Consider the following 18,758-nt stretch of genomic DNA (forward strand, 5'->3'; position numbering starts at 1 on the left):
TCATACAATCGCAATAGGGACCGTTTTGAATGGCTTCTCTTACCGTCTGTTTGATATGAAGGATTTGTAGGGAAAGAGAGAGAGGAGGACAGATTTTAATTATTTTTTTTTATTTGGTAAGATAAAAATTTTAGGAGGGAAGAGAAATTTTTTTAACATTTTTCCTCCCCTCCAAAATTAGGGGAATTTAGAGAAAAAGGATAATATTTTGGTTTGTGTTGACTAATATGCTCATTATTTTCTAATAATCTTATATCCCCCTTCACTATTGAATTGTATGTGATTTGGTATATTTATGGATTCAGCCATGCCTCTCTTCTCTCATTTATATACTATCAAATATTTTTTTTTAAAAAGTTGCTTTAAATATATTTTAATTTGCAAAAAAAAATCAAGTATTCAAAATAAAAAAATACAAATAAGTTATCTATATGGTCTTTGAAAAAGTTATTTGACTACCCGTATCAACAACACCAAGAAAAATAAAAGCTGAAAAAAACATACTCAAATTAAACATGTTTTCTTCATTAGACCAGATTTTGGATATAGATACAATTATAGTTATTGGATATATAGTAGCTATTAATTATGTATTATCAATATATTATTTAATTTTGCTAATTATAAAAAGTTGATCTCATATATTAAATATTATTCATAATTATATTACTCTATAAAGTTTGTAAAAATCAACTTAAATAATAAAAACAAAGTTGTACATACAAAAATATTTTGCCTCTTCTTCCTTCCTAAACCAAACAAAGTAACATTAAAATTCCTTTCCTCCCCTCCCGCGTATTAATCCAAATAAAGTAATATTAAAATTCCTCCCATTCTTTTTATCTCCTTTTCCTATATTAAAATCCGTCCCCTCCCATCCTCTCTATTGAGCCAAATACACCCTTATAATGGGAACAAAAAATTGTTGACTGAAAGTCAACAATTCGCCTGGCACCAACCGTGGCTGTTCTTCATTGGTTGGTGATGCATATCGGACTCATGACCAACCAACACAGAACACTTCGCAACCTGCCCAATAACGGTGGCTGTCCAACATGCAATGTTACGTGGAAGGGGGGAAGACAGTTCGATAGTTGTTAGGGATTTGGACAAGGAAATAGGAAAAATCAGAGGTTTTACTCCTTCATATCCTTAATATAAGAACTAGTTAATTAATTTAAATAAAATAAAAAAATTAATTAAGTTAATTATTTGTAATACATAGGTATTGTTTTTTTTTCTAAAAGATCCTTATTAATCAAGTGCATTAACTAGAACTACTATTATTATAAAGATAACTTTAAAAAAATAGATAAACATAAGAAACAAAATAAATTGAGATATTATACTTAGAACCAAATTGAAATTCAAACTCATTCTTATATATTAAGAAACAGAAATGATACCTGCCAAAAAGTTCTATTAACAAATTAACAAGAAAATCTGCTAATACTTATCATTAGATGCTTCCCATTTGTTGTGATACTTTTTTACTGATTACATACTTTTTCTTAGTATAAACTTCAAAGTCAAACCATACTGTTTCATTTTCGCTTATCAATCACCATTCATTATCAACCGTTCACTACCAATTTTTCATTTATAAATGGTAAAATCTATAACATTGTTTTATTCATGTGTCCCTGCATGCAACTTACAAAAGTTTTGTTAAAAAAAAAAAATCATATAATGCACAGCAGTCATCTATCTGCATTTAAATACATCAAGCACAATAATTACGGTGTTACTTTCATCTAGTAGACCTTGAAGAATTTTTGGCACAAAGAAAACGTCAAACCACCATTAAGAGTAATGGAAGAGAAAAGAAGTTGTAGGCAAAAACTGAACTATTCACATTATAATAATTAAATCCGATACAGATGGGAGGATATACAGAAACTCTAATGTGCAAGAAAACTGCATGTATACAATCATATTCCACGGCGCTTCCAGAAATTGTCATTATAAAACAGAAGCCATCTCTGGAAGAGCGAAGTTAGTCTGAACCAGCACCTCGCAATTGTCGTCATCAAGAAAAACTCACATGGGGTGCAGGGCAAACTCATAGAGGGCGCATCGCACTATCTCCGCCTCATAACCAGTAGGTCTTCAAGTTGGAATCATCAATGTCAATCTGTAATTCAGTATTGTATTATGAACTTGAACAAGTAACTTGTACATTAAGGCTTTGAACCCCAGCTAGACCAGAAGACACCCAAGTTCCATCACAAGCTAGAACGTCCACCGGAAAATACAGGTAGACACTACATTGGGACAAAATATAAGCATGTCGTATGAGATACCAAGTCTCACATTAAGCAGAATAGGATACTCAATAGGGTATTTATGTTGACTGGTTCTCCCACCTTGACAACTAACTTTGGGGTAGAGTTTCCAGTCTCATTTAGATATCCATTAGTGACGTGTTGAACATGACATGACCATGTTGATTGTGTTTTTCTGTGTAAAGTGTGCTGTAGATCACAAGATAGTGAAAAGTACCTGCTCATCAAAACCTGCAGGAATCTCAAAATCCGTTCCAGATGCATCAGCGAGATCTTCAAGAGTATCCTGCAATTCTCAACACACCGTACATGAATTGTCAAACAATGTTGTATGAAAGATTAGACTTGGTCTACTAAGGATAGGTAGACGTAACTTATCATAATGAAGTATTTAAGTGAAGGTTCTTGCCAAAAAACCTATACTTGACATGTCGCATGAATCTTTGAAACTGGCTATTGGCTGCCGAATTGGCTAGGTCTGCCTAAAAATTGCAATGCTCTATAATATTTGGGACTCTTACCATCTCACTTTACATATATCTGCCCCTCATTTTCGTAAAAAAAATTATAAAAAAAAAGGCAGAGAAAAAATGTTTCTCAGCTTGATAATCTTTACTGATGAAAAACGATACATAAATAGAGTTTCAAACTAGGGTAGATCTAAGACATAACAAGATAAATCTAGAAAAAGATAACATACTGATCAGAATTGATCTGATTCTAAAAACTCCTAATTATAAAAAGCCAAAAAAAAAAAAAAACCAAGCCCAAATAAGTGGACTTAGGCTTGCTACTTCCAACGCTCCCCCTCAAGCTGGAAAATAAATGTTCTTCACTCCCAGCTTGTTAGAGAACCCTTCAAATTTTGCAGTTGACAAAGCTTTAGGTAGTACATCCCTAAAGTCCATAAGACATCGATTTCCTTGGCTTCTATCTTTTCTCTCATGAGATGCCAGTCTATCTCAACGTGCTTCATCCTATCATGATGTGCTAGATTCTTTACAATCTTGATGGTGGCTGTATTGTGCCAAAACATCTTCATATATCCATCATACAGTACTTGCAACTCCTTAAAGAGTCTATCAAGCCAAAGACCGTCACCTATTCCTTGAGCTAATGCCCTTAATTCTGCCTCTGCAATCCTTCTTGAGACAATGGGTTGTTTCTTGCTTCTCCGTGCCATGAGATTCCCCCAAACAAAAGGAAAATACCTAGTAGTAGATCTTCTATCTTCTGCTGAACCTGCCCAATCTGCGTCTGAGTAGACCTCTATTCCTCTTTGACTTCTTTTTGCAAAGAACAACCCTTTTTCCTAGTGTGGCCTTTAAGTAGCACAGTATTGTATATACTACAGTCATATGCTCCTTACTAGGATGCTTAAGAACTAACTAACCACTCCCACTATAAAAGAAATACCTGGTCTAGTATGAGTTAGGTAAATCGACTTACCCACGAGGCATTATCTCCCTTTATCAGCAATAGGACAATTGTTGGCAATACTTGACCTGACGTTCATGCTGGTCTACAACCTAGCACACTCGTTTCTTTTAACAAGTCAAGGGTGTATTTTCGTTGAGACATAACTATCCCTATTTTAGATCTTCCAACTTTCATCCCTGGGAAGTATCTCAACAATCCAAGATCTTTGATCTCAAATTCTGCAGCTAAAAGCTCCTTCAAGTCATCCAGTCCTTTAATGTCATCACTTGTAATAATGATGTCATCAACATAAACTATCAAGATAGCGAGTCTCCCATTGTTACACCTAGCAAGGAGAGTATCGTCCACCTGACAGTGATGGTAACCCCTTTTTTCTGATGGCATTTGTGAATCTTTCAAGCCAAGCACGCGAGGCTTGCTTGAGGCCATAGAGTGATTTTCACAGTTTGCACACTCTGTTTATTTCACTATCTTTAAATCTTGAAGGAACATCCATATAGATCTCTTCCTCCAAATCACCATTGAGGAATGTATTTTTTACATCAAGTTGACGTAAAGCCCAATCTAGATTAGATGTTAATGATAGGAGTACCTTGATTGCGTTGAGTTTGCCACTGGGCCAAACGTCTCCTGGTAATCGATTCTGTATTGTTGAGTGAAGCCTTTGGCAACCAACCTTGACTTAAACCTGCTTACTGAACCATCAAGGTTGTAGAGCTACCCTTAGAAAGTTTAGTTAATTCCCAAGTACCATTCTTAGCCACTGCTACCATCTCTTCGTTGACAACATTTCCCCATTCAGGAATTTCCATAGCTTCATGTATATTCATAGGAATATCATCATCTGAGATTCTAGCTGTAAAAACTCTTATGGTAGGAGACAATTTTTCATAAGAGACAATTTGCTATAGGATGCTCAGTAGTACAAAACCTTACCCTTTTCCTTAAGGCAGTTGCCTGAATCTCAAGATGTTTTTCGAACCAATCATAGACTTTATTGAGATAGGTAAACCAAGGGGACTCCCCCTCTGAGAACCGTATATGAGAATTTCATCTCGTACAGCTCAAACAGAAATACCCAAATACTGGTTCTGACGGATATGTGTAATAGAAAGTTTGCAACTTCTTAACTTAACCCTATGATTCCGATCCTGGCCATCCGCCAGGAGTTTCGGGTTTAATACCGATATTTTAGCAACAAATCCAATAAATCTAAGTGTAGTGCTTGGTGTATTGATCTTTTTTGGAGGCCATCCGAGGTCATCATGTGGTGGATATGAGGCAAGGTTAGGTGATTGGCGTGAGGAGCTCAATTCTTCACCTCTAGGTGATTGTTGTAGTGCTGAAACAGCATCTGAATGTCCTTCTTCTGAATCTTGTACATTACTATTTCGTTCCTCAAATGTATTATAAATGTCTCTCTCACAACTAGTGTTGTTGTAACCCAGAATTCTCCCTCTTAATGGGCATTTTTGGAAAATAGAGCTTGTTTTCAACAAAAATAACATTGTGAGACACAATATATTTGTGTAGAAGGATGATAACATTTATCACCTTGTTGAGTGTGGGACTAGCCAAGAAAAACACATTAAAAGGGCCGAGTATCGAGTTTGGACTTGCTGCAGCTGTGCACATGGGCTGTACACCCAAAGATTTTAAGAGGTAGGGTGGTCAAAAGGCGAACAATAGGATAGTTTTCAAAAGAGCTTGATAAGGCATTTGAAAATGTAGGGTTTTTGAGGCAATTCAATTGATAGGGTAGGTGGAGGTGAGGAAAACATTGCCTCAAAAATAATTTGGAACATTGCCAACAAGCAAGAGAGACCTGATCATGTCCAAGATGTGACGATTTTTACGTTCAGCAACCCCATTTTGGTGAGAAGTATAGGGAAGAGAACTTTGATGATGAATAGAAGCTTGATATTGGCTTGTAATCATAGCATGATACCATTGAAAAGTTGTAAAAGCTTCAGATTTTTCTTTGAGTAAATAGACCCAAGTCAAGCGGGTGTGTGATCATCTATGAAGGTAATAAATCAATGGAGCCCATTAGGACATTGTAATCTAGACGTCCCTAGATATCACTACATATTAGATTAAAGGGTTGTGTAGGGCTATAAGGTTTTGCTAGATATGAGTTGCGAATATGCTTGGCAAAGAGTTGATTTCACAAGAAAACTTGCAAAGATCTTTACTCATAAATTGAGGCTACAACTTTTTAAAGTAGTCCATGCTAGTATGACCAAAAGAAAACTGTAAAAGCTTTATCTCACTAAGAATAGACTCAGAAAAAAACCAGAAGAACTATGAAGAGTGCTTGTTGCACATGCTTGTCTTGCTGCTACCTTCCGCCCGTGGAAGTACTAAAGATCTCCTTCACGATCACCCCAGCCAATCATCTTTCCCAACCTCATCCTAAAGCACACAATCACGCATTCTAAAGTTAACATCAACTTTATTGAATATCATTAGCTTTCCAACAGAAATCAAACTACAAGCTAATTTGGGAACATATAGTACATTCTCTAATGAAATAGCAGGAGGTAGTACGACCATTCCAATTTGGGCTACATCTACACAAGACAAATCTGCAACTCTAAGAACCCATCTCTCAGTGCAAGGTCTGAGGGATTCAAACACAATAATATCACCCGTTGTGTGGTCAATGGCCCTTGAATCTATTATCCACATTTCTGAGTCTATATGAACAAAAGAGTAGGCAATGGAAATCATACTTGATTTGGTAGCCACTATATCAGTGGGACTACTCACTCTTTTGGCGTCTATCTTTTTCATGAGAAATTGAGGATCCTTTATAGCTTATCAAGTTGCTCTTGTAGTTGGTGAAGGTCAAGTTTGTCTTTTTCACTAGTGGTAACAAGTATCCTTTACATTCTCTTTTACCTTTCTGTTTATGTTTGCTAGGTCATCCATATATCTTCCAGCAAGTGTCTTTGGTATGTCCAAGCTTATTGCAGTGATCACGATTTGGACAATTGCCCTTCTTATTCTTAATTGTCGTTGTCATTCATACCATGAGCAACCAATGCTAAGGGTTTAGATGGTATGGATAAACTTGAATTGCTAGTAACCCGTTTGTGACTTTGTTCTCATTTAACAATAGAAAACACTTCCCAAAGGGCAGGCAAATCAAAGTAACTCAGAATTCTACTTCTTATGTCTTCATACTCTGGATTCAAGCCAAACGAAAACTTATAAATCCATTCAATTTCAACAAATTTTCAAAATACCTAGCATCTTCACCACACAACCAAGGATGAACTTCATAGAGATCTATTTATTGCCATAGTAAGACCAAGGCATTGTAGTAGAGAGAAACAATCATCTCGTACAATATATAAACTTAAAGGGGCTGGTTGTTTTGAACAACCATCAAGGAAGTCCTCCTCCTTCCCTCATTCTTGTACAAATAAATGAACTGATTAGGACCATTGAAGATAATTTTTACCATCAAGTTTATATATTGTAATAAAGTTTGATGGGTCTTGTACTGGAGGTGGAGGTTGAATTATGCAATTAGAAGATTGATTTTCAACTAAAGTCGTATTGGCTTGGAATTTGCCAAATTAAAGATTGCGTGGTCGCTAGATGACGAAGAGCGTTGCGGAAAATCGAGTGCGACTATTCTGGGTAGAAGACATGATGAGAGAGCACGCTGAGTTTGGTCGAAAATTGGGTTTTGTACATTTTGGTTGAGAATCATGCATTGGATGTGGCGTTAATCAGAGTCTCACACCCTAAATGTGAGAAAACATTAATGGCCCTAGATCTATCAAACCATGGCTGCTGATACTATGTAGAAACTAGGCTGAGTAAAAATGTTTCTCAGCTTGATAATCTTTGTTGATTGAAAACGATACATAGAGTTTTAAACGCGAGTAGATCTAAGATACTACTCTGATCCTTAATATAGGACCCAATTCTTGAGTTGGTTTTGGTCCTAAATATAAGACCCATTTCTCATATTTATCAATTTTTTCTAAATTACCCATATGGATACTCCCTCAACTATAATCAAGTAGAAGAGGGAGAGGAGGCATTAAGAAAGATGATTATAGTGTTTTAGAATAAATGTGTCACTTTTCTTATAATTAATTAACTTACCTAACTTCCTTAATATAATCAAATTAGTTAAATGGGTCTTATATTAAAGACCGGAGGAGTATAACAAGATAAATCTAGATAAAGATAAAATCCTAATCAGAATTAATATCAAAATTAATCTGATTCTAAAAACTCTTAATTAAACATTTAAAAAAAACAATTACTCAAAAAATAACTAAGCCCAAATAAGTGGGCTTGGGCTTGCTACTTCTAACAATTTTTTTCCTATTGATCTTTTTGACAATTGAGATACCTCCTCATTTCTTCAGAAGGAAAAATAACAAAAATAATAATACCTGTTCATGCAGATTAACATCAAGGTTCTCCACTTGAATGGATAAATTGTCAGTAACTGCTTCGGCAGTTTCAAGTGTATACTGTAGATGACAATGAAATAACGGTCAACATTAGGCAATCATCTCATGCATTTAATGAAATAAAATAAAGCAATATTCTAAGAAACATAAAAGTGAACTAAAAGATAATAACCAAAGACAATAGATGAAATGATCATTCAATCGGGTAGAGCATGAAACAAACCAATTTTTTTTAAGGGGGGGAAAAAAAGTATACTTGGACGCATGACTTGTCCCTCCGCTGGCACTTTAAGATTATACAAAGCTGTCACAGGAATAAGTCCACTACCAATAAGTGACTAGCAACCATGAGGTTATGAGTTCCTACTCTTTCAACATTCCTCTACATTGTTACAAGTTCCTAAATTTATAGGGGCAGTGATAAGTTATAATTTACAGAAACTATGTTCAGGTTAGCAAGGATCCCATACACCATTTGAAGATAATAGTATATGTTTTATCTCCAAAGAAGTTGAGCATATTGCTCTTAGTAATTACGATTCGATGATTTGATCTAATTGCTAGCTTACACATGCTCACATTATTTAATCAAGGAATGCAAGATTTTGACCATCAAACATCAGAAAATAAGTCTGCATTTCTCACAATAGTCCGATCTAAAATCTGTAATTATAACATCCATAACAATTTGGGGGTAAAAAAATGTAAGGAAAAAAAAGAGCATAAATAAAATCATGATCCAGAACAAGATAACCTGCCCATTCGCCCTCTTGGGTGACTGTCCAGATTCCAACAGCTCAGGTTTTGTCTCCTTGGGGCTTCCCTATTACACCGAAAGAAAAGTTAAGGAACTCATGACAACGCGGAAAGATATTCAGATCAGGAATAAGAGTTCTGTCATGCAACTAGAAATAATTAAAACATATTAAAAAGGATCAGCACCATCCAGAGTGAAAATCCATGTTATGACAACAATCCACATCATCATGGTTCTTTGTGCAACTGCTCCTATCAGATGTAACTGGAAATTTTGGGGAAAAAATTACTTTTTAGCAATTTATTTTGTGACTTTATTTTGTCTCATTTATTAGGCTTCCTTCTATCTTAAGTTGTTTCCTTTATTATCCTTTGTCAACCTTCTTCCCTCTCTCCCTCCTTCCCCCTTTCCCTTTCGCTTCCTTGTCTTACGTCAACATGCTCACATGATTTTATTGGGAACCATATATGTCCCAAGGGAATAAAAATTACAAGTAAAATTGAGGAACCATCATATTTAATTTTGTAAGATCAATAACTTAATGGATTCACTACCCCAAAAAAAAAAAAAAAGTCCCCATAAAACATACTTCCTCATTCTGCTCAGGACAAGAATTTTCTGGTGTAGTCATGGAAGGCTTCCTTTCAGCTGAAGTATCCTAAAAATAATGAGGACATTATCAGACTTGGAATTGCCAGAGGCACTGCGTCACATTAGTATAAATAAACAACGAAGATGGAAAACCCCAACCATCTACTCTTGAGAATAGATGATATAACAGAAAGCTGGCATGAACAGAGTATGAAATTAGAGACTGAACTCTGGCAAATCTTGTCCAACACCCAGAGCACAGGTTCTAAATTAATAAGCTACAAAAAGGGGACCGAGCAGATGATTCAGTGACGAGCTGCGTGTAGCTGTGATTTGTTACCAATATGACATTAAGTAGAAAAAAAGAAAAATAAATATCAAGAACGTCTACCAGTTCATTTTGTTCCAAAGAAGAGACCTTTCCTGTTTTGCTGAGATCCCTCAGAGTCCCCTTCAAAGCAATTAAGAAAATAAATCAGCATAATAATATGATCAGAATATCCGATGACCCTCAGCACTTTTTGCAAGATAGTAAAATGAAACTGCTCACAATGAAATACGCTACACATGCATAGGCATTGAAGCTCAAACCCGTAATGACCACCTTCGAACTTTCCAAAAGATCATACCATGATATGGTGAGTAAGTTGATAGCGACAATACATGGGGGGAAAAATCATTACTCGTCTGGTTGAGGCAGAATAAAAAATATGGCATAAATAAATTTCATCAAGCTGACAATCCAAACCCTCCTTCCCAACTTCAGAGCATTTTTGGGGGGGGGGGGGGGGGCACTATTTGCCATGTATAGTGGATCCAATAAAAAGCACTTCAGAAAATCACTACACACTTCAACCATGGCACAACATACTACAACTGTGGCTAGCTTGACCATTAAAGTTCCCGGCTCCACCATTGGGTCAAATTATAGAGCACCAAACTGTACTTTTATGATCAAAGGTTGAGACATGATTATACTAGATCTGTTCTGGAGAGCAGTGCATGCTGTAAACAATGATATGAGACAAAATTCAACAATGAGCTAAGAAAGTGATATTAACTGAACTACCTTATTTGCCCACATCAGCCCACAAGCATTGCAGAGAGATCTTGGACCAGCTGGTCCTCGCCGCATTGCTGGAGTAGACTTTTCACTAGTTCCACAATGCTGACATTTGCGTTCACTTGACAACATAGGTCCAAAAGAACAAAAACCATATTAACAAAAACATGTAACAGTTTCAGAAAAACACTTGCATATTTAAGTCTAATACAATAAAATCATAGCTAAAACATTAGAAAAATTCATAGCTCAAAACTCACTTAGATTCTGAACAAGCAGCACCATTGCTAGAGTCCCAGTTTTCAGCAGCAGAACTGTCACATTCCTTTGATGATGCAAACTGTCCATTCTTACGATGCATCCTATTAGATAATCAAATGCTATAAGTTTCCCGAACAGTGGCCTCCAAGAACAGAGGACAATCAGTGTTAATGTCAATAATGAATAATTTCTAATACCTACACTCATTTTTAATGCCAGGGTAGTCATATATGTACGCCATGCATGCCAAAATACTCAGACACAACATTAATCATTAATCATCTAACCTAACCTATCAACTTGCGCCACATAAAACACTAGCTTACACATGTGTGTGAGAGTACATAAATCTAGCGGAGAGCCATTCAATATTGAAATATTGAAATCAGCCAAGCTGTTCATGGACTCAACTTTCTGGGCGCAACTGTGGCTCACACAAAGCATGGACACATAAAGGACCTGTTCACAATGTTCATGTCCACGTGGTCCATGCTTCTTTAAATTCATTTTACCTCTTAAAACTCCAACTGTATCTATCTTGAGTTTTAACGAACCAATGCATAAGCTCATGTGATGCATCTATGTAGTTCATATGTATTTGTAAGTTGAAATTGCACAAGACTTGTTTGGAATCCATGAAAAGGAGTAAAAATTAGTAAATGTCAGCAGTTAGATACACTATAAGGTGGCATTGTCAAGCCAACCCACATGTGAACAAATACTAGACTCAAAAGCACTCTTTTCCCTCCATCCAACAACTATCAAGCGAACTGCAAAATAAACATTATTAAAACGTTACTACTATCCAAATAGCACGCAATATCACAATTTCCAACTACCTGCAACGTACCTCTGTGCAACTTCTTTACGGCAGCTGTATCGAATTTTTTTCTCAAAACATCTCTCTTTTCGCTTTTCCCTAAACCTAACAAGGGATGCAAATCTCCGTGAAAGCTTTGAACCCCGGGAAGTATCGTTAATTTCCTGCACATTAGAAGCAGAACACCAAATGATATGTCAAAAAAAATAGAGACAAGATTTGTCAAAAAATAAGAGTTGCTTTGACGGGAATACCATCATGTTCTGATAGTTCTGTTGCAGCAAAAGATCAGCGCTGGGGGCACTACAGGGGCTGGACATCTCACACCCCAACAATAGCAATACGGCCTGTACCTGTAATTCAGATAACAGGGGATCATCAACCCAATAACATCTAATCACTTCCAAACTGTCAAATAAAGACAAAGGGAAGAAAAATTATAAACCAAAGTTTGTTTATAAAAATAAAATGTCCACCTTTGTTTCGGTTACAAAAGGTCTATGGCTATGCATATGAGTAAATTCAAGATCAAACATTTGGAACCTAGACTCCATACAGGTCCTAGAAAGATCAGGTTAATCCCAAACCAGTAGGGGGAGCATTCACAAAAGACCAATAAAACTAAATGTGTAAATTCAAGCCACCCTCACCCCTCTTTTCCAATTCCCAAACCACCCCACCCCCCTTTTCCAATGGGGATTCACGAGGGTGGAGACCTGAAAATCTCATCTAGCCTAAAAAGGAAAGGTGGTGGTGGGTTTTTTTTTTTTTTTTTTTGGTTGGGGTGGGGGGGGGGGGGTCGTTCAAAATTCTGATTCTTAATATAGAATTCCTGCTCTACATCACTTGCCCATTGTCCTCCTTCGCATTTGATGCAGTTTTTTTTAAGCTTAATGAAACAAACGAACTTGGCAAACAGACACCAATACCGGCCAATTAACGGGACATAAACTGATCAAGCTGTCTCTTCATAAAAATGCTACTCAGAGGGAAGTTTGGGTTCAGCATTTGACAGTTCATAACCCAAAAATAAAAAGGCAAAGGAAGACAGGAAAATGGCACCTTGTTATATCTGCAGGAGTTCCAATATGTGTGTTTTTCTCATAAAATTTAAAGATCTACATTTTTTAATAAAAATGAGTAAAATACTTCAATGGTTTTCTGACAATCAATCTGTGATGAGAACCTACAGAAATCACAATAGAGGAGGTAAAGAACCTTTTCCGGCGTAACAGCTGGGAAGACATAGACCTCGCCTTCAAATGAAATGGTGAGTTCACTGGTTCGAGATTTGAAAGCACAACCATTTGTCCCCGATAACCCAGAACTCACCCGAGCTTCTTCTACCCCGTCACTGACCTCGTCACGACGTCCATTGACACACTGAGCATTCAATCCATCTTCGACACCATCCACCTGCATGGGAACCTGCACCAGTTGCAGTTCTCCGTCCTCGAAAGGCCGTGCTTGCAGTGGTTGTGGATTCATAGTACCCATTTCCCAAGAATCAATCACCTATATGACACACCCTCAGTGGGATTTTCTCCAGAAAATAGGTTCAAGTTCTTCTTTTTCCGAAAAAGAATACAGAGACTGAACAGTAGAATCGCCACAAATTCACAAGAAATTGAAGCTCTCCCTCTGTGAAACTAGCTAACCCTAAGAAGAGTGTGAGTGAAGGGATACTATAGTGTATACAGGGAACCGTATTATAGGAACACTATTCACGATGACAGGAATGGAAAAATGTTGAAAGCTTTGGATTTTGAGATTTCACTGGCCTGAAAAGTCTCCTGTTGCAGCTCTAAAAATAAATCGTGAGTGCTGAAACGAAAATGGGAAGTGAATTTAAAAATTCTGGAAAAATAGCTGAAACGGGGGGAGAAAAAATAGAAGTACAGAATCACATCCCACCCAAGGCTCCTGCAATTGCAAGAGCCTCCCTTCTAGTTTCTCTAGCTCCTCGGGATTTTAATGAACATTAAGATTATTGTGATCAAGTTACGGTGTCGCTTTTGTAGTTTTTTATTGAAAAATCAATTGTGGCTAATTTTGGTTGAAATTATTGGACATGATATATTGTAAATTTAACCAATAATAATATTTGATAATAACAAGAATTGTCATAAAATTATATAATTTTAGTGAGCATATATAAAAAATTAAGTTAATTAGTTAAATTCATTAAAATTCTAAATTAACAACTGCACATTATATTTTTCTTTGAAATTAGAAGTCACAGTATAGTAATTAGGAACACAACACTAAAGTAGAATTTGAAATTCAAGCAAAAAATACACAAATACTCTCAGTTATCATTTCTATTCAAAAATTAATAAAATAATTAAAAATTTGTTATTACTAGCTAAAGTTTAGAAACAGAGCATTTTCTAAAAATATGAATTTTTCCCCCTCCTTTTCCCAAATTTTGTCGTTAAATCTGGACTTAAAATTGTTAAAATGAATTGAAAAGTTATTATTATCATCTAAAATTTAGGAATTTAGATAATATCACTCTTTCAAATCATTCACAATTTTATACTAGTTTTGACTACATTTCATCAGATACTAATAACTTTCATTTACCAAGTAACAAGTCACATTTTTAGATTATTTACAAATTTTGTATTAGTCTTAACTACACTTCATTACATATTACTCCTCCGATCCTTAATATAAGAATCATTTAACTAATTTGATTAGATTAAGAAGTTGTGTAGGTAGTTAGTTAATTATAAAAAAAAAGTGACACATTTTTTGTAAAATATCATAATAATCTTTCTTAATATCCCTCTCCTTTTTCTACTTGATTATGGTTGAAAGAGTATCCACAGGGATAATTTAAGAGAAAACTGATAAATATGATAAATGAATCTTATATTTAAACCAAAACTAACTCAAGAATTGGGTCCTATATTAAGGACATCAGAACAGTAATAACTTTCAGTCGTTTAACAAATAATAAGTAACTCTTTCAGGTCATTCACAACTTTTATATAGGTATTAATTAGATTTAATTAGCTATTAGTTATTACATGTCTAAACAAAGTGAGGCGATTGTAAGGCAAACATAGAACCTCGAAGTTGAGAGCCCTCCTTTAATATCCACGTTGAGAACCATTACCTATAAAATATTACAAAATATAAACCACATATAATAAATTACATTAATCAATAACATTAATAAATCATAATTTTCATGAAATAATAGTTTATCTCCTATCAACGTAAGCATATCATGCTTATACACACATAGATAGATATGTGTGCGCATCAAAATCATACTTACAACCACATACAAGGGTACAATATAAATTACTCATGGTTATCTCACCCCTTAGTAGCTTATAGCAAGCTTGAGAGGGAACAATATCAAACACCACAAATTTAAGATTAAACTACATAATTAACACAATTATACATTAATTCAAAAGCCAAACGGCATGATAAACACTAATTCTATAACCTAAATATCCCATTTCTATTTTCTAACCCCTGGTTCTTCATCCCCATTTTTAATTCAATCATCTATTAGCTTGACTAATTCATTCGAAGCCTTAATAATCGACAAATCCTCCAATACACACAAAATCTCAATTTTTTTGTTAATGGAAATAATTTTATTTCAAAATATGTACAAGAGGGTACAGGGCAAGGTCAAATTACAAATAGAAAAAGACATTCAATCAGATATTAAGTCTAAGAGACTTTCATAATTCTCTTGCTTTTTAACAAGATGATCACACAATGCAAGTACTTCATTGATTAGTCGGCGGGTTAGTGTCCTTTCGTCACAAAATAATGCACGTTTTCTTGCATTCCAAAGCTTCTAGCAAAAGATCCCAAAGTAACACATCATGTTGGATTTTGATTGTTTTCCTTAAGAAAGTGCTACAGCCACCTTTCAAAAGCATTTGATGGATAAACTACTGCTTCTTAGGTGGAAGAATTAAGTTCAAACAAGATTAGGCAAATTTGCAAGTTCGAATTACACAATCAATGTCCTCTACTCTCTTTGCAGATTTCACAGTGATTGTTAAAAGTCATACCTCTCTTTAGCCTATTTGAATTGGTCAACAACTTGTTGCGTTGGACACAAGCTAGAGGAAGGTATTTTATTTTAATAACTTTTGATAATAACAAGTCACTTTTTCAAGTTATTAACAACTTTAAAATGGGTATTAACTACCTTTCAATAGCTAGTAACAAATTTTGACTTGGAAACTAATATCACATTTTAACAACTTTCAAATTGAGATTAATAAGTTACATTTTTTTTTTAACATCAAGACTTAATAAATAGTTAATATTTTGAATAAATATATACTGCCAGCAAGTCTCCGGTGAGAAGTTGGGATTTTTCAAAATTTTTTTAATATAGGGTATTTTTGTTATTTCATCACATTTTTAAAATGACAATTTAGGTTTCCTCCTCTGTCATTTTAAGGCGTTAGCTTCCCAAGTTGAGATTTCATGTATTCAAGATTTTCTGTATCATTTTCCCCAAAAAAAAATTACCATTGTGCTCTCATTTTAAAGAGTAGAAACCAAATAGGAGAATTCCAAATAAATCCAGCAAAAATATCTAAATCTAAATTTAAGCCTATATTTTAACAAATTCTTAAGGATTTCTAAATGCTATTAAATAATCAGAATGTCCTTCTTTAATTAAAAAATAATATTGATTATATTTACCCTGACAAGTGATCCTCATCTTTTATGATTATTTTTAAGACAAAAAATATATAAATAATTTTACAGTGTCTAAAATTTGTATATATAACTACAACTATTAAAATTAAAAGAATTTTAATAAAAATCTTAAAATTAGAAATATAAGTAGCATGTTAATAAATATTTTTTTTATTTTACTTTAGTTATTTATTAGCAATGTTGGACTCAACCGAAACGTAAATTATAGCAACTTAATATTAAATATTTCCTGTAATTAAAATGTTTTAAAATTTTAAAATAAATATTTACATCCTAAAAAAAAAAAATATTTTTTAAAGACTGCTTATATTATAACTTAAAATTTTTTATTAAGTCTTACTAAAAAGTGTTTTATTAAAATATTTTTGAAGGTTTGAGTTATATATACAAAATTTCAAACACTGACATTATTTATATTTTTTTAATCTTTTTTTGCCAGCTTATATATTTTTTTGTCTAAATATTAATAATAAGAGATGATAAGCCACTTAGGAGAGATAAAATAATCAATTTTTATTTTTAATTTATGAGGAGTATTTTTGTTATTTAACAACATTAAGAAATTTCTAATTAGCTCTCATGTTGTGATTAAAAATTTATTAAAATATAGATCTAAATTTGAATTTAGATATTTCAAATGAGTTCTCCCAACTAAATATATCGCATTGAATACTAATTCCAAAAGCACAATGAACAATGTACGAAGAAAATAAAAACAGAAGGAGAAATAATTTCATTTCCCCCACGAGGCAACAGGGACATGGTTCAAAGTTAATTCGGACTCATTTTTTAAATCAGTATTATTTCACGTTGGATACTATTAAGTCAAATTGTGGGCATACCTCTCAATAAGTACCAAAAACAATTTTATTTCTTTGTTTGACATCGGAATTAAAAAAAAAAAGCTGAAAAAGACTGACGAGAACGCTCAATGAAATTATTAAATGAAACATTTTAAGCAATAACATACTTAAAACTTAATTATTAATAAAAACAGGGTAAACAATTAGTCAATTCCATCATAGTGAGAGAAGACTTGTTATTATATTTGACAACATTTAAATTTATAATAATTTATCTGAAAACTTTTTATTTTTTTTTGGTTCATAAAAAAACAATGAGAGAACTAAGGAGTAATCATTTTTATTTATGTGCAATAATAAATATCTTGATAAAACCCTAATTATTCATTATCCCATATTTTATTAAATAGTTTTTTTATATTCCATCTTTCTTTTCAAAAGGAAAAATCGCACAAGACATTGAAAATTGAAAAACTAGAAATAGAAACTCGTTACAACATTAATATTGGTTTTGATAATAATTAATAAGCAAATAACAATAATTTTGTAAACAAGTCCTTGCAAGTAATTTTTTAATTTCCGTTTTTTTCTTTTTAACAATTTTCCCTTTTCAAAATGCCAAATTTCTCTCCCCCCCCTTTTTTTTTTACAATTTTTCATGTTAAGTATATGCTTCTAGGGCCTTTGGGCAAAAATATTTTTTAAGACCTACAAATCAAAGTTTACCAAAGGAGATGATTAAAAGCTGAAGAAATACATTTGAACAATTTGCATGTATGAAAAATGAAAAAATGAATAACATATAAGTCGCTAGAAAGCCTTTATCAGTGAATCAGAAAGACTTAAAATGGCATTAATTTCCTCAATTATAATTTTCCCTGCAACTTAACAAAACACAATGCCAAAACAGGTAAAAAGTCTGATGGCATTGGGTAAAGGCTTACTGTCAATTATGTTTATTCTAAGAATCAACCAGTATATATTGACCTTTTAAGCTCCCAAACCTAATCCTAAAGCAGCGCACTGATGCTCTGGGGGCAGCCTGACCTGAATTCATTTAAACCAATGGCATGATACAAAAGGCACATTTATATATTCCATAATCTACATTTTGCTGTGAGAACCCAAAAAGAGACCAAAAAACCTAGATTAGGAAAAGGACTGAAGTAATTTCTGCAAACAAATAAAACAGGGCCTATGGCTAAGGCTATAAAAAAGTCATGACGATCCGGCGAGAATAAATGCTTGAAGAAGGCTCTGTGCTGCTTGGATTTGATCGGGTGTACCAGACATGACAATAATTCTGTCTTTTGTTTTTGGATGAGGGTCCCAGACGGTAACTGTGGCACCTGAGATCTGATACAGAGAAATAGAGAATTTAACGAAAAGAGGCAGAACATTTTGAAATTTATATGCAAGCAACAATAGGTTGGAATAACAGTGCAGATTCAGCTAATGCTTCATGCAACGTCCAGTGTAACGGTACTGGAGTTTTCATACAAGTTTATCCTTTAGCCGATGTACTATTGATTCCAATTGGTCAGTTACCAGGAGGAAGCACCAGCCATATTTCAAGTAATTTC

The 18,758-nt window shown here is 34.2% G+C and overlaps 1 protein-coding gene across 3 annotated transcripts; it reads right to left on the bottom strand.

Annotated features, from left to right (window-relative positions):
- Positions 1 to 1,829: 1,829 nt before the first annotated feature.
- LOC114745770 (GATA transcription factor 19) lies at positions 1,830 to 13,427 on the bottom strand. Of its 3 annotated transcripts, none has more exons than XM_028933937.1 (11): positions 12,878 to 13,427; positions 11,914 to 12,012; positions 11,690 to 11,823; positions 10,839 to 10,940; positions 10,585 to 10,699; positions 9,907 to 9,966; positions 9,514 to 9,582; positions 8,922 to 8,990; positions 8,147 to 8,227; positions 2,503 to 2,571; positions 1,830 to 2,134 (listed from the first exon to the last, which is right to left on the bottom strand). In XM_028933937.1, the coding sequence occupies exons 1-11, from the start codon at positions 13,154 to 13,156 to the stop codon at positions 2,093 to 2,095; spliced, it is 1,119 nt and encodes a 372-aa protein (XP_028789770.1). In that variant the 5' UTR covers positions 13,157 to 13,427; the 3' UTR covers positions 1,830 to 2,092. The 3 variants fall into 3 exon arrangements, with proteins under 3 accessions (XP_028789770.1, XP_028789771.1, XP_028789772.1); XM_028933938.1 differs by lacking the exon at positions 1,830 to 2,134 and adding an exon at positions 2,152 to 2,264; XM_028933939.1 differs by lacking the exons at positions 1,830 to 2,134; positions 2,503 to 2,571 and adding an exon at positions 6,037 to 6,140.
- Between the last annotated feature and the right edge of the window lie 5,331 nt (positions 13,428 to 18,758).

This window comes from Neltuma alba, unplaced genomic scaffold (assembly GCF_004799145.2).
Source record: "Neltuma alba isolate B1F8T4 unplaced genomic scaffold, ASM479914v2 tig00004803_pilon, whole genome shotgun sequence".
NCBI lineage: Eukaryota > Viridiplantae > Streptophyta > Magnoliopsida > Fabales > Fabaceae > Neltuma > Neltuma alba.